The sequence below is a fragment of the Maniola hyperantus genome, chromosome 15 (genome assembly GCF_902806685.2).
Source record: "Maniola hyperantus chromosome 15, iAphHyp1.2, whole genome shotgun sequence".
Classification (NCBI taxonomy): domain Eukaryota; kingdom Metazoa; phylum Arthropoda; class Insecta; order Lepidoptera; family Nymphalidae; genus Maniola; species Maniola hyperantus.
In genome coordinates this window covers 10,889,318-10,912,007 of record NC_048550.1, presented here as the reverse complement: position 1 = coordinate 10,912,007, position 22,690 = coordinate 10,889,318, and the positions used below count along the sequence as shown (strand labels likewise).

General features: G+C 36.6%; 1 protein-coding gene across 1 annotated transcript in view; it reads left to right on the top strand.

The window, feature by feature from the left end:
- The first annotated feature begins 423 nt into the window (after nucleotides 1–423).
- The window catches only part of LOC117989054 (potassium channel subfamily K member 18-like), a 141,095-nt gene continuing 118,828 nt past the window's right edge, over nucleotides 424–22,690 (top strand). Inside the window, exons 1-2 of the mRNA XM_069503638.1 lie at nucleotides 424–719; nucleotides 1,856–2,293. Of these exons, the coding sequence (XP_069359739.1) occupies nucleotides 2,059–2,293 (235 nt within the window). The 5' untranslated portion in view covers nucleotides 424–719; nucleotides 1,856–2,058. The remainder of the gene's footprint in view (nucleotides 720–1,855; nucleotides 2,294–22,690) is intronic.

The following is a 22,690-nucleotide window of genomic DNA, read 5'->3' as shown; positions in this document are numbered from 1 at the left end:
TGGCATTGGTGTATAATCTGAGATGCTAATGTTTATACATGTATAATAATTATAGATTAATTATTAATGATAATTTATTGTCACGCATACCTATTATAAGTTTTCATTGGTTGGTTTGGAGTTAAAAATTTTACTAAACTATTATATTTTTATTGGTTTAATATTTTATAGCGAACCTATCTTTGTCCACTTGTCTATGATCGTAGTATGTTGGTATAAGTAGTCTGTCATAGATGGCGCTATTATTATGTTTCTATGGTTAACAAACCACCCAATAGATGTCACTAGCGTCGGAAAATAAATGGAACAAACCACGTGGAAATGCTTTTCCCGCAGGTTTGCGCAACGCATAAAGTCTGTTGAAGAAACTCTGGGAAACGTTTGAAATTAATGCTTCAGTACAACCTTGCGGGTCCCTGTGGATGTATGTCCCTGTTCGCGCCAAATGGTTTCGCTAAGTTTACGAACTAAGTAGATAGAAGTCGAAATTTTCCTTTGGATTTGAACTAGTGATAAAGACATAAATTATGTTGTACAAGTTATTTTAAGTATAGATTAAAAGTGTTTTTTTTCGATATTTAATTATAATAAAAAATAATAAAAACTACAATAAATACCTACCTACTTTTCGTCTATTCATAATCATAAGTGATTAAGTAAATGTGTAGTTTTTGATTTCGTAAAAAAATCCTATAGGACCTACTTCTCTATTAGCCTTGGTAAGGATATTAAAATAACTAACATAATTCTAGCGATTTAAGTTAATTTGTTATTTATTTTTAGTCAGTATCTGTATCAAAATCAATGTTCTCATGGGTTTACTTATTTACTTAGGGCGTTTGTGCACTAATCCGTGAAATCACGGATTCTGTAAAAATATGAATCGAATGAATACGTATTTATATGACGGTTACATCGAAGAATCACGAATACGAACCGAATACGGATGAGTACACAAACGCCCTGTCATTTCAATCTTATGCACCTGCACCCTATACCTATATCACGATAAAATATGTATGTGAATAGGTAGGTAGGTACCATGATCGTGATTGACTAGCGGGAAACAAACATTCCCGCTAGTCAATCACATACCAGGCTATTATCATCGTTATCATCATCATCATCAAATCAAACCATCACCGGCTCACTACTGAGAATGGGTCTTCTCTCATAATGAGAAGGGTTTGGTCATAGCATAATATGACGACCGCCCTGGCGCAGTGGTATAAGTCATGTGGTCTTATTATTGGGAGGTCCCGGGTTCGATTCCCGTCAGGGGTTTCGAATTTCTAAATTTCTGGTCTGGTTTGGTGGGAGGCTTTGGCCGTGGCTAGTTACCACCCTAAAGACAAAGCCGTGCCGCCAAGCGATTTAGCTGTGTAGAAACCAAAGGGGTATGGCTTTAATACAAACTGCCATACCCCATCCCGGTTAGCCCACTTCCATCTTAGACGGCATCATCACTTACCATCAGGTGAGATTGCAGTCAAAGGCTAACTTGACTCAATAAATAAATAAATAAAATATAGCCCACAGCGTTGTGCGACTTTACAGTTCACACAACTTTGAGAACATTATAATGGGGAACTCTAGGCATGTTATAGGTGTCCTCGATTCTACGATATTTAGGTAATGATTTTTAAAATTTAGGTAATTGCTTAGTACGTAAATATAACTCCGAAAAGTTAGAGAGGTGTACCCGGGATCGAACCCCAGTCCCTCCCCGAATAGGATCGACATCTTCCACTAGATTATCACCGGTTAAGGCTTTACCTAAAGATTATTTAGAGCTTTGTTCATTAATTAATCAGGACACCAACTATGTTAAAATAATGTTTCTCTATTGTTTCAGACAAAAAAGAAAAACCAAAGAATCCATTATAAAAGTAACTAGTGAACATTAGAAAAAAAAAACGATTCAACTTTTCGTGGCTGTCGATCGTAAAGATACAATCTATTCCAACAAAAAAAAAAGAAGTAAAATGTAGGAAAGAAAAGTTTTCATAGCGTGAGCGATGGAAGTTCTTTTGAATTTTAAATTTTGAAATTCGAACGATGTCTTCGGAGTTGTCATTGGACGGACGCGATAGGCCGAATGTGTTTCGACGGGTAATTTCTTTGTGTGTGAGACTAGTTTGTTCGCAAGTAGGTTTAGTTGTGTTAGTGGTGATATACGTACTGCTTGGTGCTTTGCTGTTTGAGTACTTGGAGTCGGGGCCGGAGGTACAAAAGCGGTCAGCGATTCAGCGCTCGAGGGAAGAATGTCTGAGGGAGCTGTGGGCTATCACAGGTACCTATTTATTTATTATATAAAAATTTTCATAATATGTTAATTTCCGGGACGCAAGCCACCTCTTTACCAAATTTCATAAAAATAGGTTAAACGACATCTATATACTTAGTAAAGTATATCTAATATTTTTATTCTATAGAGTATAGACGCTAGTAACTGCTACAGTAGCTAATGTACTAGGCTTACTAAATTGTGTCTTACAACTGACCTAGATTTTTATATTTGCTTAGTCACTGAATAAACCACGCCAGTTGCTACTGTTTAGTCAAAAACTCAAGCTGAAGTTATTTTAGGATGTCCCATAGCCATGCTAATGATTTGGGCGGGAAAACGAAGGGGCCGCCTGAATATTTGATAGGCTCTATCAAGGCTCTATTGTATTTTGAAGCGACTTTGAGTAGGTACCAAAGTAGATAAAGCCTATATCACGACCCATATTATAAATGAAGTGTGTTTGTTTGTTGGTTTGTCCTTCAATCACGTCGCAACGGATCGACGTGATTTTTTGCATGGCTACAGTTAAATACCTGGACAGTGACATAGGCTAAATGCCCAGAAAACTTAGAAGTTTCCACGGGATTTTTAAAAGCGTAAATCCACGCGGACGAAGTCGTAAAACCCACAGCATATTTTTACATTGAGTGAGTTCTCGGTTTGATATATCCTGAATCGACATCTGTCAAATATCATATCTACATAATGCTCAACATTAGTGGTTAAAACGTCCGCCACCTCGGAAGGTCGGGAGTTCGATCCCACGGGCACACACCTCTAACTTTTCGGAGTTATGTGTTTTTAAAGCTATTGAATATTAGGTACTTGCTTTAACGGTGAAGGAAAACATCGTGAGGAAACCTGCATGGCTGAGAGTTCTCTATAATATTCTCAAAGGTGTGTGAAGTCTGCCTAACCGCAAAGCGCACTTGGCCAGCGTGGTAGACTATGGCCAAAACCCTTCTCACTCTGAGGCGAGACCCGTGCCCTGCAGTGAACCGGCAATGGGTTGATCATGATGATGATGATGATGATATACCTAGCAGTAGCCAGTATCAAATATTGCAAACGTGGTTGTAATAAAAACAAAAACATATTTATTACTACGTGTTGATCGTGAGCCCATAAAATATCTTCAATAAAGATGGCCGTATTATTGTGCTGCGGGCGAAGGCCTAGTGGCTAATGAGAAATGAGGGATGCCCGTAGACACACTACGCTACGTAGTAAATTCGTAGAGCCGTAGACCGACACGATTGCTTTTAGGTATAGAACGGAACCGGCTTTAACCGCAACAACTAGTGATGAGTCTTGAGTACTTTAGTTTACATTAATCTAAATTTATAAAATATATTATAATATATAATATAATTTATAAAATTTAGCCTTAATAGCTCAAATAGGAGTGGACTGAAAACCGAAAGGTGGACGGTTCAAACCCCGCCCGTTGCACTTGTCGTACCTACTCCTAGCACAAGCCTGACGCTTAATTGGAGAGGAAAGGGGAATATTAGTCATTTAACATGGCTAATATTCTTTTTAAAAAAAATCTGACTGACTGACTGACTGACTTATCTATCAATGCACAGCTCAAACTAATAGACGAATCGGGCTGAAATTTGGCATGCAGAATGCAGATGGCTATTATGACTTTGACATCCGCTAAGAAAGGATTTTTGAAAATCCAATCTCGAAAGGGGTAAAACAGGGGTTTGAAATTTGTGTAGTCCAAGCGAACGAAGTCGCGAGCATAAGCTAGTCTACGCAACCCAAAAGATGTACTATAATTATTAAAAGAGTGCGTCATCTTGAGAGGCCATCTCTGATATAACACGAGAGTCTTCCTAATGACGCTGGCTCATTATAGAGGAGGCAAAGGAGGGAGGTTACGGTACGTTCGTTACGGCTTGGTAGGAATAGGGCTTGCTCGACAATTCATTTTAGTGTTGACACAATTTTCCATACCAAGTTCCTGTTATACCAAGCTTATAACATTCGTTTAAGGGTCAAACTATGGCTCAATAGCTCAACGGTTTCTGGAACTAAATGGAATCTATTTTTAACCGACTTACAAAAAGGATTGGTTTTCAATTCGGCAATTTAAGTAGCCCGTTTCAATCTCATACGTTGTAATTTTATTGTAGCTAGGAGGTTATGTTTAGTTTTAGGGGATACGGTAAAATAAGCCATAAAACTTTTATTATGCAGTCTTAATAAACCTAAATATTTATTACCACTTTAGAAGGTTATGGGTTTATCATAATACATCACATTATTACCTCCTAGATAAATTAATGCCACTCCAAAAAGTTAGAGCTGCGTGCTCGGGATGGAAACCCCGACTCCCTGAATAGGCCGAAAGCACCTGAAAGTTTTATCCACTAGGTTATCTAGGTTAACCACTAGGCACCTATATATCATACTATCATTTATACTTCCACGTATAATACGCAAACCTCAAATTGTTTAAAAGTTGAGTGGGTGGGTAATTGGAATTAATTACGTTCCACATTAAAACTGAACACAATCGGATTTCAAAGTAATTAATGACCGCCAGATGGCGTTGACCGCATTTTGCCCAGTTTGCCATTTTAATTAATTAAACTGTAGGTGCCTTCAGTAGCTTCGGTCCTTCAAATTTTTAATGTGTTGCTTTAGCAATAAGACTGCGTTTACACCCATCTGTATAGTTTCTTCTGCATCTTGTATTGTTTCGCTGCAATGTGTATAAAATACAATATAGTAAATATTATTACCGTTTATACAATATAGTAAAGTGTTATTTTATTTCTATATCGTAACCTCTTTCTCTAAAAAGATTGAACAAAAAAAATGTTTGCTCTCTGAAGAGGTAAGGTACCTTACTCAGCCACTGTGTTTTATAGAAGTCAGTGTAAAATGTTTATTTATGTATCTATACTTACCAAACAATTAAAACTAAAACACAGTATAGGTAAAAATGACGTTTAAGAATGAAAACTACACGTAGCCGGCAGGAAATATTGTACATCGACCATAAGAAAGAGGTTTCGGCTTCGTAGAGCGTTGTCTCTGTCACTCATACCTATGTGATGTTTTATCGGTCTCAACGACAGAAACAACTCTCTATAAAATAGCTATCTCTTTCTAAAGGTCAATGTACAATATTTCCTGCTGGGTACTGTACTAGCTTAGGATTCCTCGTCATAATAATAATATGTTATCAGTGAATAATTTTCGTAGAAGGGCTTAACTAGATTGATCTAACGATAAATCAAATAATCTCAACTTCAATAACCGCAGACCGGTCAAAGGTTAAACACAGTGATTCCAGAGTAATTCTAATTAATGACATTCCACGCTCAAGCCGAAAACAATCGGCTCGCAAAGTTATTAATGGGCAACAGATGGCGTTGACCGTAGCTATTGTTGCACGATCCTATTATCATTGGCAAGGCTTCGGATAGGCCGGTATCTCGTTAATTGATTATTACTTAACTAATGCACGATTACTTTTTAATTACGTACCATAACAATTTTAAAGGAAAACATAGGCAAGGTTTAGTTAATGTTTAAGATAAAACTTTAAACACATCACACATCACACAGTAAATTTTTGACAACCTCCCTGGCGCAGTGGTAAGCGCTGTGGTCTTATTAGTGGGAGGTCCCGAGTTCGATTCCTGACAAGGGATTTGGAATTTTATATTTTCTAAATTTCTGGTCTGGTTTCCGACAAATTGAGAACCTCCTCCTTTTTTTGAAGTCATAAAATACATAAATAAAATTTTGTTTATTTATTTTACTAACAATTATTGCTATTTTTAACTTTCATGTTATTCATGTATTTTTAACATTCATTTAATGAACACATTTTAATTTTTTTTTCTTGTGATGTAACCACAAATTCACGGTTTTCAGATTTGTCCCCTTATGTCTGCTATAAGACCTATCTTCCTGCCGAATTTCATGATTCTAGGTCAACGGGAAGTAAACTTTAGGTTTCTTTACAGACAGACAGACAGATAGACAACAAAATGATCCTATAAGGGTTCCTTTTTCCTTTTGAGGTACGGAACCCTAAAAACAGTAAATAAAACGAATATTTCAAACTAAAGATGCAATAATTAAATAACTAAGTAAGTACTTGTAAACATTTTACAAAATTAAATGTTTATGGTTTGAAATCTGTTAATCAGCCAGACTTCCAGACTCCAACACCAGTCACGTCGCGGTCGACATTCCCTTTCAAACTTAATCGCTCAAAATAAACTGCTCAAAACTTTCGACTTAATCCTAGCTTTTTACTTAGGAATAAATCTACGGCTGGTCTTCGTTAACTCAACAATGCTATGCAACGCCAATTTTGAATTCTTTTTACCTTAAATGGAAAGGAATTTATTGATAAACTACAAAATCCTAGTACCTCTTTAGTTAACCTTCCCTTAAAGTTTAGAAGGCCTAACTTCTAAATTAACAAAGAACTTCAGAACTTTTAATTAAGTTTCAATTCTTCTTAGTCCATTAAAAACCCTTTTTAGGGTTCCGTATCCGAAAGGTGTCAACGGGACCCTTATATAAGCCTCCGGTGTTTGTCCATCCGTCCGTCCGTCCGTCTGTCGGCGGGTTGTAGCTTGTGGACCGTAATAGGTGAAATTTCACAGAATGTGTATTTATGTAGGTATGTATGATTGTTGCTTACCTACTTGTTTTTTCATTTTGTATTTTGTATCTTTTTGTGTTTGTCTAATTTATCATTAATCATCTAGTTGGTGTAAGTGGCACTGCCGTTTCAATTAGATGTAAAATAAATAGGTAAGTCTAAAAATTAATGTGTTATTTCTTGTACGAACCCTTCGTGTGCGAGTTTGACTCGCTTTAATGAACTACCAACTAGCGTGGCTCTGGAAACCTAACTTGTGCGCATTTAGACACCAGTAATTTTTGATTATCAAAAATTCAACCTGCCATTAGACTAAACTACGTTGTTCGTAGTTGTAACAAGCTCTATCAGAAATAATGGAATTTTATATTATGTAAGTAACGTATCAATCCACAACAGGCATCTAAAAGCATAATGCTATTGGCAGTACCGTCTTTACCATAAGGGCACACGGGGCCCGTGACCAGGGCCCCCATTGTCAACGGGGCCCCGAAAGGCCGATACATTCACCTACATTTTATATTTTTTTATACTTTAGGTAGATAATATAACCCGACAAAAAAGTTTATAGAGTAAATAAGGGCGTTGCTAGCGACTTTCTGGCAACACTGAGCACTGACAAGCTCGTGACAAATCAATGATATTGCCGAGTTTGACAGTATAATAGGTACGTGGCATTGCCAGATTTGACAGGTAGGAAATATTATGTAGTTTAGGGTTGCCAAACGTACGATAACTTATAATAAGTATATCTAAAGCAGAAAAATGGTTTTGTCATTCACTTTTTTTACTTTCCAACAGGGCCTCAAATTCTTGTGTGCCCAAGGGCCCCGGCATGACCTAAGACGGCGCTGGCTATTGGATGCCAACCGTTTCGGAAACCAAATTAAATATTCAGTTGTTTCAATCTACTCGCTAACATGTCAGGTCTCTATCTCCTGACCGTATTCAATTACTGTTTTTTCTATTTTCTTATTTCTTGTAGAGTTTTCTTTGTGACCTTTTTGTGTTCCTTAAGTACCTTATTACCTACCTAGCCTTAGAGCCTGACTTGAAAAATAATAAAACCTGCCCCGAAAAATAAAAACCCTGCCCTGGGGGCACCACATAAATTATTTTGTCTTATTCATTGCAATTTTTATTATAACTTCGCATTTATATTAATAACTAGCTTATGCTCGCGACTTCGTCTGCATGGACTATACAAATTTCATACTCCTGTTTTACCCCCTTAGGGGTTGAGTTTTCAAAAATCCTTCCTTAGCGGATGCCTACGTCATATTAGCTATCTGCATGCCTTTCAGCCCGATCCACCCAGTAGTTTGAGCTGTGCGTTGATAGATCAGTCAGTCAGTCAGTCGTAGGTATTGTCGTAAACTACTTAGAAAAAAAATTCGCAACATCGGCTTCGACAGCTTGGATTTAGCTTTTTAAAAATCCTGTGAGAATTATCTGACTGAAGGAAAACATCGCAAGGAAACCTGAATTCCATAACAGAGATAATTTATTAACAAGTATCCATAATATTCTCAAAATATGTGAACACCTGTGCTCAGTAGTGAGCCGGCGTGTGGGTTGATCACGATGATGATGATGATGATGATGATTTTACAACCAATCTGTAATCAGTAATTACATTTTATGTCAAAGCTCTAGTTTCAGTCCTTTGGCAGAAAAGAAACCTTTAAACTGTGTCAAAATAAAAGCCCCTATTGTACTAATTATTGTTTGTTTTTCGTTTGTGCAGAAGGTTCCTCTTAATTGCTCGCCGAAACTCTTGTTTTGTTAATGTTTGACGTATACCTACTTGAAAGTATTATTTTCTTGAACAATGACGAGTGAACTAATTATGAACATACGTCTGTGTTTACAGTAAAGACTTAGGCAGTGGTCCGACCGCCGACGATGAACGAGAAACGAGTAGAACTAGAAACTATAAACGAGTTGGCGATCAGCGGGAAGCGAGTGTGTAGTTTCGATAGTTTTGTCGCCGGGCTATAAGCGAGTGTGCAAGTGCGACGAGCGATTACTCGCGCCATTCGCCCGCGCTCGCTTAGTCCTGTGCAAATCTGCGCGCGCGTTACACGTGTTCAAGCGAGCGAGCATCGCTGAACGAATATCGCTGAGCGAGTTTATATTTGAAAGCTCGTCGCTCAGCGACAAAACTAGTAAAGCGAGTTAACACCGGCAGCGAGAACAGTAAGAGAGCAACTTTTGATATACCTATGCATCTCTTTAGTTTACACGGAATGTACATTTATTGTGCGTTTTTGAGAGAGAAAATCGCCGATAGTTAGTCGTTTTCTCGCCGAGCGCGGCGGTCGGACCACTGCCTAACACTGGAATTCATAGTCAAAATAGGGGATTCTTTAGGAGATCATTCAGATGACATGTGTTATCCATTCTGATATTATAAATGCGAAAATGTGTCTCTGTCCATCTGTCTGTCTGCTAGCCTTTTTGACGAAATTTGGTACAGCGATAGCTTGCATCCCAAGGAAGGATATAGGCTACTTTTTATCCCGGAAAATAAAAGAGTTCCCACGGGATTTTTAAAACCTAAATCCACGCGGACGAAGTCGCGGGCATCATCTAGTACTCAATAAATCATTGCATAAAGATTGAATATGACACAATGTTGTCTGAATGATCACCTAAAGAAGCATCTATCTTGACATATTATGACTTCCAATTTTCGGTCACATTCGGTCACTTTCTTGGTCAGCGTGATGGACAGTGGCCAAAACTCTTCTCATTTTGAGAGAAGTCTCGTGCTTATAGTTCCTAGTAGGTCGGCGGTAAGTTGAAAATGATGATGATTCAAAACTAAAATACACGCTTTTCAACATTTCAGTGTATTCATCTCGCCCGCGTCGACTTTCCAAATTAAGAGGACATGGAAATCCACGCATGCAAAGCCACGGGCATAAATTAAACAACTGTTTTACATAATAAAAGGTCTCAACACATTCTAAAGGTGCCTTAAAGGCGGGGTTCATCCCATTCGCCCGGAAAGGACTTGAATTATTCAGTCTTAGCTTATAATTAATATCCCTGAATTAAATTAATATATTCGCGGCTGGATTTCATTGAAAAGGTCTCAATTGTTGGCTTTTCGTAAATTATTTTACTTAGGTACTAGTTTGGAGGATTATTCTCCAAAGTACATAGCGGAGGTACTTAGCTACCTACTTGTGATTGCACTGGAGCTTTCAAAAGGAACTTAAAAAAACCGGCCAAGTGCGAGTTGGACTTGCACACGAAGGGTTCCTTACCATTATCTATAAAAACAGCAAAAAAATCACGTTAGTTGGTATGAGAGCCCCCTTAAATATTTATTTTATTCTGTTTTGTTGTATTTGTTATAGCGGCAACAGAAATGCATCATCTCATCTGTGAAAATTTCAACTGTCTAACTATGCCTGTTCATGAGATACAGCCTGCTGACAGACAGACAGACGGACGGACTGCTTTTACCCTTTGGGTACGGATACCCTAAAAAACTGACTGATTTGTCCTTCTTAACCATTTTGTTTCACGAGTTTTGGACACTTTCTCGCCAAACTTTCCATGTGCGTAAAGATCGAAAATTCTATTTCAAGAAAATTATTTACTTGAGAGAGCATGATATGGAATATGAACAAGATTCTCGAAAACTATAATTCCGAAACGAAAATAATATGAGAAAAGTGATATTAAAAAAAAAGTTTACAAGTGTTAGTGTGGTTCTATAATAATATTTCTTGGAGCCGGTGTCAATTAGCCGCACATACCTGTTATCGTCTATGTACTCTTCATGTTCCTAATTACGAACAGGAACTTTTATGTTTCGTCTTAATATTGTCCCGTTTTATAAAGTATCAAGTTACTTTGACCTCGACCGTCTAATTATATCGTGTCCCCATTTTACATTTTTCATGAATATGTAACATAGTCCTGGTAATAACATGTCTACACTAATCTACACTAATATTATAAAGAGGAAAACTTTGTTTGTATGTTTGTTTGTTTGTACTGAATAGGCTCAAAAACTACTGGACCGATTTTAAAAATTCTTTCACCATTCGAAAGCTACATTATCCACGAGTAACATAGGCTATATTTTATTTTGGAAAAAAATAGGGTTCCGTAAGATATTTGGGGTTTTCGGACACAAGGTGTAATAAATCAACCAGAAAAGTTACTTATTTTGCGTACGCTGCCTAAACTATAAAAGATAGAACCATAAAATGTTCTAATTAATTGTAGATCTTATAAATATCTACAAAAAAGTCCGCGACACACTATACCCATCTATGTCGAGTGAGGCACAGCAACCATTTTTTTATTTAAAAATCTTGAATTTTTTTGGACTACATTTAAACGCGTTTATTTTACTCATGCTATTAATCCTTATCAAAATAAATGATTTCATCACTAAGAACAGTTTATGGAGATAATATTTGGTCTTTGAATGATTAAAATTGGACGTTTGGTTTTGAAGTTATGGCGAAATTAAAATATTACGATTTCTGCTGCACGGCCCGTTGTCTACACTTATAATATTATAAAGAGGAAAACTTTGTTTGTTTGTTTGTTTGTTTGTTTGTTTGTTTGTTTGTTTGTTTGTTTGTTTGTACTGAATAGGCTCAAAAACTACTGGACCGATTTTAAAAATTCTTTCACCATTCGAAAGCTACATTATCCACGAGTAACATAGGCTATATTTTATTTTGGAAAAAAATAGGGTTCCGTAAGATATTTGGGTTTTTCGGACACAAGGTGTAAAAAATCAACCAGAAAAGTTACTTATTTTGCGTACGCTGCCTAAACTATAAAAGATAGAACCATAAAATGTTCTAATTAATTGTAGATCTTATAAATATCTACAAAAAAGTCCGCGACACACTATACCCATCTATGTCGAGTGAGGCACAGCAACCATTTTTTTATTTAAAAATCTTGAATTTTTTTGGACTACATTTAAACGCGTTTATTTTACTCATGCTATTAATCCTTATCAAAATAAATGATTTCATCACTAAGAACAGTTTATGGAGATAATATTTGGTCTTTGAATGATTAAAATTGGACGTTTGGTTTTGAAGTTATGGCGAAATTAAAATATTACGATTTCTGCTGCACGGCCCGTTGTTATTATATAAAGAGGTAATGTCGTTAAGTTTGTTTGTAGGGGGTAATCTTTAGAACTACTGAACCGATTTTAAAAATTCTTTCACCAGTAGAAAGCTACATTATTCCTGAGTGACATAGGCTATACGGGATCTTTAAAAACCTAAATCTACGCGGGCAAAGCCGCGGGGATCAGCTAGTATTATATAAAGAGGTAATGTCGTTAAGTTTGTTTGTAGGGGGTAATCTTTAGAACTACTGAACCGATTTTAAAAATTCTTTCACCAGTAGAAAGCTACATTATTCCTGAGTGACATAGGCTATACGGGATCTTTAAAAACCTAAATCTACGCGGGCGAAGCCGCGGGGATCAGCTAGTTATTAATAAAATTACAGGAAAATCTCAGCGTTGTCACTATAATATCACTGAAAATCTAAATATAATATAAAAGGAAAAGGTGACCGACTGACTGACTGACTGACTGACTGATCTATCAATGCATAGCTCAAACTACTGGACGGATCGGGCTGAGGCATGCAGATAGCTATTATGACGTAGGGATCCGCTAAGAAAGGATTTTTGAAAATTCATCCCCTAAAGGGGTGAAATAGGGATTTGAAACTTGTGTAGTCCAGGCGGACAAAGTCGCAAGCATAAGCTAGTTTAATATAATATAGTATGGTTTAGTTTAAACCATAATCCACCACACTGACCAAGGGAGATTGACAGACTTACTTATTTTCTCACATACCTACCTTCAAAAGGTATGTGGAAAAATAATGAAATACGTGTTTCAGGATATTAAAAAATTCCGCTTTCTCACCGATTTTCAAAAATCCCACTCGAGCAAAGCCGGGGCTGGTCAGCTAGTAAAGCCATAAAATTAATGTGGAATGTACCTACGTCTTAGTTTTCTTGGCTCAAGCATTTCAGGCTTGTATGCTATGTTTAACATTAATATCTAGGTAGTAATAAAAAAAACAACATGCATGTTTTACGCAAAAATCGTGATAATCTACTAGATAGTGGTCAAGACTTCGATTTCCTATACGAGTGGTCCGGAGTTCAATTTCGAGCACGCACCCATAACTTTTCGGATTTATAAACTTTAAACTTAAAACTAAAGCTACGAGGCTTCCAAACGCGCCCAGTTCTGAGAAGAGCACACAACAAACTCAGCCACAAAATCACTTAAACTTATTAGAACTATCGAAACTGTTAGGCAGCTCATTATTAGCATTCTTTTATCCTGGAAAATTAAAGAATTAAAGTTCCCACAGAATTTCAAAAACGTGGATGAAGTCGCGGGGTATTGTTTTTTAAATCTCACCAAGTATACTTTTGCGATTTTCTCAGCAAATCTTCGCATATATCAATTCTGACACTACGTTATATTTTTTACTTCTAATCCACTTGTCTAGTTATTATGCGTTGTGGAGCTTATAGCTTTAATCACCAATGTTAACACGTAATAACCATGTTGTATTTTGCATACCGAATTGAATTCAACATTACGTAAATACCTGAAAGCCAGTTAAGTACCTAATTTGTGCTTTTAGTACATAATACCACATGATGTTTTGTACAGAACAGTGATTATTATTAATCCATACTGAGTAGAACTCTTGTCAACAAAGAAACAAATCGAAAATGGCGGCATCAATAGTTTTTCTCTCATACCTACTATGTGAGTGAGACGGTATCCATACTTGCCTACTTAGAAAATCACTACCCATATTATAAATGCGAAAGTGTGTTTGTTTGTTGGTTTATTGGTTTGTTGGTTTGTCTTTCAAATACGTTCATCAACGGTTGACGTTATTCTTTGCACCGGGCTTAGTTAAAGCCCAGAGTGACATAGACTACGGTGTTTTGAAACCCTAAATCTACGCGGACGAATTCTCGGGCATCAGCTAGTAATATTATATATACGAAAATTTTCCTGTCTGTCACTTTTCTTTCCACGGCCCATCCATTTGAATCCGATTTTTATGAAACCTATAGCTTGCATCCCGGAGACGGACATAGGCTAATTTTATCTCGGAAAATCAAATGGTTCCCTCGGGATTTTTAAAGTTTTCGGATATATTCCTTGAATTGTGTTATAAATACATTGCTACCTAGTCTGCCAAATTTCATGATTCGGTCAACGGAAAGTACTCTATAGGTCTTGTCTATAGGTACTTGTCTTGACAGACACGACAGACAGACAACGAAGTGATCCTATAAGAGTTCCTTTTTACTTTCAAGGTACGGAACCCTGAGTAAGTCCCGGGCATAAGCCAGTATAAAATTTATAAACAAAACATGTAAGCGTCTCGCCTGTGCCGTGTACAAAGCTGTTACTTAAATAAACCAGTATACCTACCTGTTTAACGAACCGTTCGACTGACGGGTTTATTGCATTTTCAGAATTTATTATAGTTACACATTTAGTTACATAACTTCTAGTTATTCGAGTGGGTAATCTAATTACGTATTTTTAATCTTGATGTAGAGATCTAGAATAAATGAGTTACCAAAATATTATGTTAGTTAATCATCATCCGGATTCCACGTGGATGAACTTTAGCTGCATTCCGGAGACGTGCAAAGGCTACTCTTTTCCAAGAACTCCCACAGGATTAATCCACGCTGACAAAGTATTGGACATCATTTAGAAAATACCAAAGATGAAAAAAAATTAAAAAAATATTTATTCAATACCTAATCACACCATTGACGTTCTAACTACAGAAAACGGCAGAAAATAATATAAATCGACCTTTAGAAAGAGATAGCGGTTTTGTAGAGTGTTATGTCTGTCGTTGAGACCGACAAAACGTCAAATAGGTATGACTGACAGAGACAATACTCTACAAAGCCGAGATCTCATTCTAAAGGTCAATGTACATTATTTTCTGCTGCGTACTGTAGCTTCGTAAGAAAAAGATCAAACTAAGAGTCAGTCAAACGAGATTATAAATATAAAAATAACCAAGTATTAAAGGAAAATTCTTCAACAGCTTATCCAATAAAGTCATTATGTACTGTTTGCAACAGGTGAAATTGTAATGGCGACGGAAACCATCCGTCTTAGGGACCAAATTAAATATTGAGTCGTTTCAACATTAGGGCGGAGAAGGACCGCCCTTCTTTCCGTTGCTTGATTGAATTAACGCGCTATTTCCTTCAGCATTGAAAATAAAGAAATCGACGTTGACTGTTTGACAAATGCTATTGTGGCAACCATAACCACTGTAGGGTTGTGAAATTTGTAGTAAGCAATTTGAACGTCAAGAAATGGTTAGTCAAAGTCAAAGTCAAATGATTTATTCAAAATAGGTAATAAATTACTCTTTTTGATGGTCAGATGTTGGATTTTGTAAGATATAGTGGTGATAATTATCACGCAAACTTAAAACTAAAGCTACGAGGGTTCCAAACGCGCCCAGGTCTGAGAAGAACCCACAACAAACTCAGCCGGGTATTCTTTTTATTATCACCTCCACAAAATTATTGAAACTTATTAGAACTATCACAAAGCCGTTAAGCAACTCATTCCCAAGCTTGCTTATCATTAATCCTTTACATTGTAATAGGATTTTTCAATTAGTTTACGTTTTATGAAAACTTTGAACTTGTCGAGAGACATCTCCAATATGTCTTCTGGAAGCTTATTCCACTAACTATTTCAAATCAGTTTGTCCGAGGAGTGCGGTCCCTTGCACGAATGTACCAGGCTGTTAGCCTGCAGGGAAAAGTGGCGAATGGTTGCCACCATTCGCCACTTTTCATCGTAAGAAAGTTTACGGTTGAAAGAAAATAAAATACGGAGCAAGTCATGCCTCTATTCTGCATGTGACTCGATACTTGCATTTTGAAAAACCTTATTTTCTATTTGGTGACAAGTTCTGATTGATTTACTTAGCGTCAAATATGTCAACCGTATACGGTGAGTTTATATGGTAGTATATAAGAAATGTTTGGATTTAAGTATTTTTAGGGTTCCGTACCTCAAAAGGAAAAACGGAACCCTTATAGGATCACTTTGTTGTCTGTCTGTCTGTCAAGAAACCTACAGGATACTTCCCGTTGAACTAGAATCATGAAATTTGGCAGGTAGGAAGGTCTTATAGGTGACATTTGGGGAAAAATCTGAAAACCGTGAATTTGTGGTTACATCACACAAAAAAAAATTAAATTGTGGTAATGAACTAATAATTAGTATTTTCAATTTTCTAAGTAAGATAACTATATCAAGTGGGGATCATATGAAAGGTCTTTACCTGTGCATTCTAAAACAGATTTTTATTTATTTTTATGTAGGTATCATAGTTTTTGAATTATCCTGCAAAATGTCGAAAAATGACGACTGTAGTACGGAACCCTCATTGCGCGAGCCTGACTCGCACTTGGCCGGTTTTATCTTTGCCTCTTTTTAACGCGACCTCTATTTTTTAAATATTTACTTTGTATAAATATTTTAAGAGGCGCTTGAATTCAATGGGCGTCTCTTTGACTTGTTAAATTTCTTTTTTTCGGTCTCTTAAGTCGCCGAAAACGCTAGAGGGATTTGTTTTGTAACGATTTAGGAACGATCGCTTTCCACCCCTCTGTGTTGGTTTGTACCTACTTTGTATGGGGGTGACGAAATCTTGATATTGTTGGTTAGTAGAGAAAACCAATTTTATATAAAAGCCTTTTTTACTTTCTAATCTCAGGTTAGTGCTTGTTTATGTTGTATTAATAGGTACCAACTACCAACTCCTTATTAGGGTTCCGTACCTCAAAAGGAAAAACGGAACTCTTATAGGTTTACTTTGTTGTCTGTCTGTCCGTCTGTCTTTTCAGAGTATTTTCAGTGCTTGAATATTTGCACTATAAATTTCTAAATAGATAGGTACATTTTTTTAAAATATTACAATAGAACTTCATCATCATGATCAACCCATTGCCGGCTCACTCCAGAGCACGGGTCTCCTCTCAGAGTGAGAAGGGTTTTGGCCATAGTCTACCACGCTGGCCATGTGCGGATTGGTAGACTTCACACACCTTTGAGAACATTATGGAGAACTCCCAGGCATGCAGGTTTCCTCACGATGTTTTCCTTCACCGTTAAAGCAAGTGATAATTAAAATGCACATAACTCCGAAAAGTTAGAGGTGCATGCCCGGGATCGACCCCCGACCTCCGATTAGAAGGCGAACGTCCTAACCACTAGGCTATCACAGCTTTTTAAATAGAACTTAAAGCTACATTATATTATAATATTCCAGACTTTTCCGTTGTTGGCAGCTGCAGTCCTAGCAAAATCAGTGCGACATAATATCTCTCCAATGGCTTTTGTACAACGCTTTGTCGATGAAAAAGCCAGGAGAACGGCTTTGTTGCACTGATTGTGCTTGAGCTGCTCACGTAATAATCTTTAAGAGATTCTTTTGAAGTCGAGTTGAACGCTTTAACTTCCATAACAAGGCCGTACACTGCTTGGGAGTTTCAAGTTGATACAAAAAAAAACGTTACTCTGAAGGAAAAGAATAATTTATAATGTTAAGACAAATCTTATCATATTTTTTTACAACAAAGATTACATTCTTATATCTCTGAATGTGTGTACTCTGATTTTTATTTTATTTGGTTACTTTTCATTATATTTATAGTTCTTTTAATTGAACGACGCGTTAGACATCAATACATAAAAATACCACGGTAATTTATATAATATTATACTAGCTGCCCCGGCGAAATTCTTTTTCAGGCAATTTTTTAAATTTTTCTCTGCGTAAGAACCATCCTCGTACTTTAAGGAACATTATAAAAAAAGAATTAGCGAAATCGGTTCAGCTGTTCTCGAGATTTGCGATCAGCAACACATTTAGCGATTCATTTTTACATCTATAGATTAATAGTCTGTAAAAATGACTCCTCACGCGCAATTTTAACTCTATGGGCCAACTATCATGTCAAAAGTACTGTTCACCTTTAAAGTTAGGACTAAAATCGTACTTTTGACATCAAATTTGACACCAAAAGTTAAAATGGCGCATGAGGAGATAAATTTTACGCGTTATTCCTACTTTTTTTTATCTTTTAATCTAAGGATTAACTTTAAACTGACAGTTATATTGGAGTAGTGTTATGTCGTCCCCATTATTCTCTCCTAGAGTAAGTATCATTTATTATGATAAAAAGGTTTATGGAAAATCCTAGTACTTAATGGTTGTAGGTACCTTTACTATTTTTAATATTCGTAGCGTAAGCATGTGACTGTAAATACGTAAATAATATTGTAATACTTAAACAGCCCACTTAAAGTATATGTTGCTTCTGTTTTCTACATGCACATTGTTATTTTTATTTTATGTTTCCATTAAAAAGATTAAAAGGCTGCTCTTTCTTTTATCTTTTAACCGCTACCTAGAGCTGAAAATACGTCGCAAACGGGTTTGCACGCGAATTATTTACTCTGAAAAATGAAAAGCACGTACCTAAAGTGCCCAAAATGTAAATGCGTCCTTTTGTGTGCGTTTTATGACCGCTTCCGTGGTGCCGTGTGGAAAGTCTTTTAAATAAAATAGGACCAGATTAATGGTGGATTTATTTTACACCGGTCTTTTGCACGGATAGTGCATAGTTATAGAATAGAATAGACTTATAGGCCGTAGGTAAGTGCGAGCGAAATGGACAGATAACTCGACGACTCACTGGCACACTGGGAGGTTACCTGGCTGGCACCCCAGCTGCTAACTTGCCATGAGGGTTGAATCCATAGGCTGAATTTTCCTCTCCTTAAGAAAATGAGCCATGCTACTTGAACTAGGTACACCTAATACTTAATCATAATATTAATTCTTTAAGTAAATAAACACGAGTTTAACAGTGGAATTCATAATTATGTATGACACAATATGTCGTCTGAATCGTCCTCTAAAGAAGCCCCTATTTTTACTATGAATTCCGGCGTTAATCTCCTACCATTCCCAAGAGAGTTTTCGGTAAAGACTTCCGCATTCTTTTTAACGAGTCAATTTAGCGCCAAGTGATATTCATTCTCATCTCCATAAAGTTTCAGTCTATTTTCCTTTAGCTTTTTCTATAAGCAAAGAATCTTTGGAATTAGTCGCTACAAAGGGTTTAGGCGTAAAGACATTCGCGGTAATGTGACTTGTTTGAAGACTTGTTTCTTTATCTTTTACGTTTTCCATACACTTACAAAGATCTGTTACTTACTTTCTGCTTAGGCAGATTATATTCAAGATGTTACTAACTTAGTGATAACAAGATACTCGAAAACAATACCGCTAATAACAATGAAGTGATCCTATAAGGGTTCCTTTTTTTCCTTTTGAAGTAGGTACGGAACTCTAAAAACCACGGAACAGAAAGAACTGTTTTTTCTGTTCCGTGCTAAAAACTATATGTGACCTAAAAGTCCTGTCGATATCCTTGTGTAACATCTTCATAACCATCTGTTAGCGGTAATAGCCTAGTGGTTCCTATTTGGGAGGCTAGGAGTTCAATTCTGGGCACGCACCTCAAAATATTTGGAGATACCTATGTGCGTTTTAAGCAATTAAATATCACTTGCTATAACGGTGAAGGTAAACATCGAGGAAACCTGCACGCCTTAGAGTTCTCCATAATGTTCTCAAAGCTGTGTGAAATCAGTCTGCACTGGGCCAGCGTGGGGACTATGGCTCAAACCCTTCTCCTTCTGAGAGGAGACACGTGCACACAAGTCTATAGTGGGCCAGCGATAAGTTGATCATGATGATGAACCATTTGTTAAAGTACAATGTATTTTTTTGCAATAAAATTCTATTCGTAAAATATTATACTACTTATATTGTAATAATCCAAAAGTAATTTACATTTTCTCTTCTGTGCTACAATTTGGGTAACTAGGTTCATTCAATTAATTTATAGCCCGTCGCTATAAGCCTTTTATCTTGTCATATTGTCTCTTGACGCCATCCATCTCATTTAACTATTATACCATCAATATTTCCATAATCCTCTAAAGTTGTTATCGAAACTCTGATCCCAACAAACAAATTATCCAAAACTAGCTGACCCGCCCCGGCTTCGCTCGGGTGGAATTTTCGAACCGCGTCATTTACGGGAGCCGCGCGGGTACCTTACTCATAGATCTAAACTCCCCTCCCGCACGCGCACCCCCGCCTTGGTGACGCCCACTTCGCAACGGGCCGTGCAGCAGAAATCGTAATATTTTAATTTCGCCATAACTTCAAAACCAAACGTCCAATTTTAATCATTCAAAGACCAAATATTATCTCCATAAACTGTTCTTAGTGATGAAATCATTTATTTTGATAAGGATTAATAGCATGAGTAAAATAAACGCGTTTAAATGTAGTCCAAAAAAAATTCAAGATTTTTAAATAAAAAAATGGTTGCTGTGCCTCACTCGACATAGATGGGTATAGTGTGTCGCGGACTTTTTTGTAGATATTTATAAGATCTACAATTAATTAGAACATTTTATGGTTCTATCTTTTATAGTTTAGGCAGCGTACGCAAAATAAGTAACTTTTCTGGTTGATTTTTTACACCTTGTGTCCGAAAAAACCCAAATATCTTACGGAACCCTATTTTTTTCCAAAATAAAATATAGCCTATGTTACTCGTGGATAATGTAGCTTTCGAATGGTGAAAGAATTTTTAAAATCGGTCCAGTAGTTTTTGAGCCTATTCAGTACAACCAAACAAACAAACAAACAAACAAACAAACAAACAAACAAACAAACAAACAAACAAAGTTTTCCTCTTTATAATATTATATAGTGTAGATAAACAAACAAACCTATCAGGGGTTTATTTATGATCTTACTATCCATACTAATATTATAAATGCGAAAGTGTGTCTGTCTGTCTGGCTTTTTGTCTGTCTGTCTGTCTGTCTGTCTGCTAGCTTTTCACGGCTCAACCGTTCAACGGATTTTGACGAAATTTGGTACAGAGGTAGCTTGCAACCCGGAGAAGGACATAGGCTACTTTTTATCCCGGAAAATTTAAGAGTTCCCACAGGAATTTTAAAAACCTAAATCCACGCGTACGAAGTCGCGGGCATCAGCTAGTAACTATATAATTAAGGATATTGTGGAGAACTCCCTGTAATGCAGGTTTTCACACGATGTTTTCCTTCACCGTTTGAAAGCAAGTGGTATTTCATTTCTCAAAACGCACATAACTCCAAAACGTTAGAGGATGATATCTGGCACAAGGCAATCACCACTTCTACTCCAAACTCAATCATCATCATCATCATTATCGCCTGCCTTCTTCGAAACGAAGTTTGGAGGTCATCATGCGAAAAGCTTCTTTCTCTATTTAAAGCCGCCTCTTTTAACTTTGGGTAACTATAAACCCTGTCCACCACCTTATATCGTTCCCCTTTTGCGTTCAATTCTCCCTTCCAAAACGAAGTAATCTTGGGAATGAGAATTAGGCTCCTCTTTGTAAATGTCCAAAAAAAAGCTAGTCCATCGCTTGTTTGTGCACATGAATTCTCTGTGTTTGATACTAAACTCAATGTCAGAATTAAACTTTTTGCATAACAATTTGGAATTATTTGGTACATAAATACCTCTTTGAATCACAATAAAAAAATATCTTTTTTTATGATTGTAATGATCCGTATACAAGAGTTTCATTTGTTTGTTTGTACTTAGCTATAGTAAATAGATCTTTTTATTTTTATATTTTTATTGTGAACTGACACAATTTCCGTATACTGATATAATTTAATTGTTATTTTGGTTTGGATTTTCACTAGTAGTTTGACTTTTATTAGGGGTAGGCTCTCCTTTTGGGATTTCAGCTGGAGTAGAATTTTCTTTTGATGGGCCACCCTTTTCTGTGGTCTTCTTCTGGTCAGGAGATTCGTTTTTATCAGAAGAAACATTTTCTCGGTTGTTCTCCTGTTCCTTTGGTAATTTAGTTTGTTCCGTAATAGATTTGTCTTTTTGTTCTACGACAGGTTTTTCTGTGGTAGACTTCTTTTCCCCTGTGGATGGAGTTTTCGTAGTGGTTTTACTTTCAACGTCTGGTTTCTCAGTAGGTAAAGGTCTAGGCTTAACACAACCTGTAGGTTTATTTTTCGGGTAAAGCCTGCAAATACTTTTTAATATTTCTTCTGGATTTTCATTTAAAATTATATGTTTTCTCGGTAAAATGATTGCTGGAGTAGTATCTATTTTGTGTCTACGAAATTGCATGTCTGCTGCTTTTACAAATCCATTAACTCGGAATCTAATACAGGCATTTAGTGATCGTATATTAAGAGGAAGAGGTTTAATACATTCTGAGTGAGGTTTTTCATTTGCTTCACAGCTTAAAAATGTAGCTTGGAGATATGCGTTTGTTGTTAACTGTGATAAAACGCACTGTCTGGGTCCTGAATTTTTTCCACTGTCCTTAAAATGATAATTGATTCTGATATCAGAGCCAATATTATCAACGATCCATGGTAGTGTTTGTTTGAAAAATGTAATGTCTTTATCGTTAGTGAAATCAGATAAAATTGTTATTGGCTGTAAACAAATCACACATACTGTGTCAATAATTAGAATAATAAGAACTACTAAACGTTGGAAGGACATTTTGATAGTAAAAATTGAATAGCTTCACCGTAGTTATATAC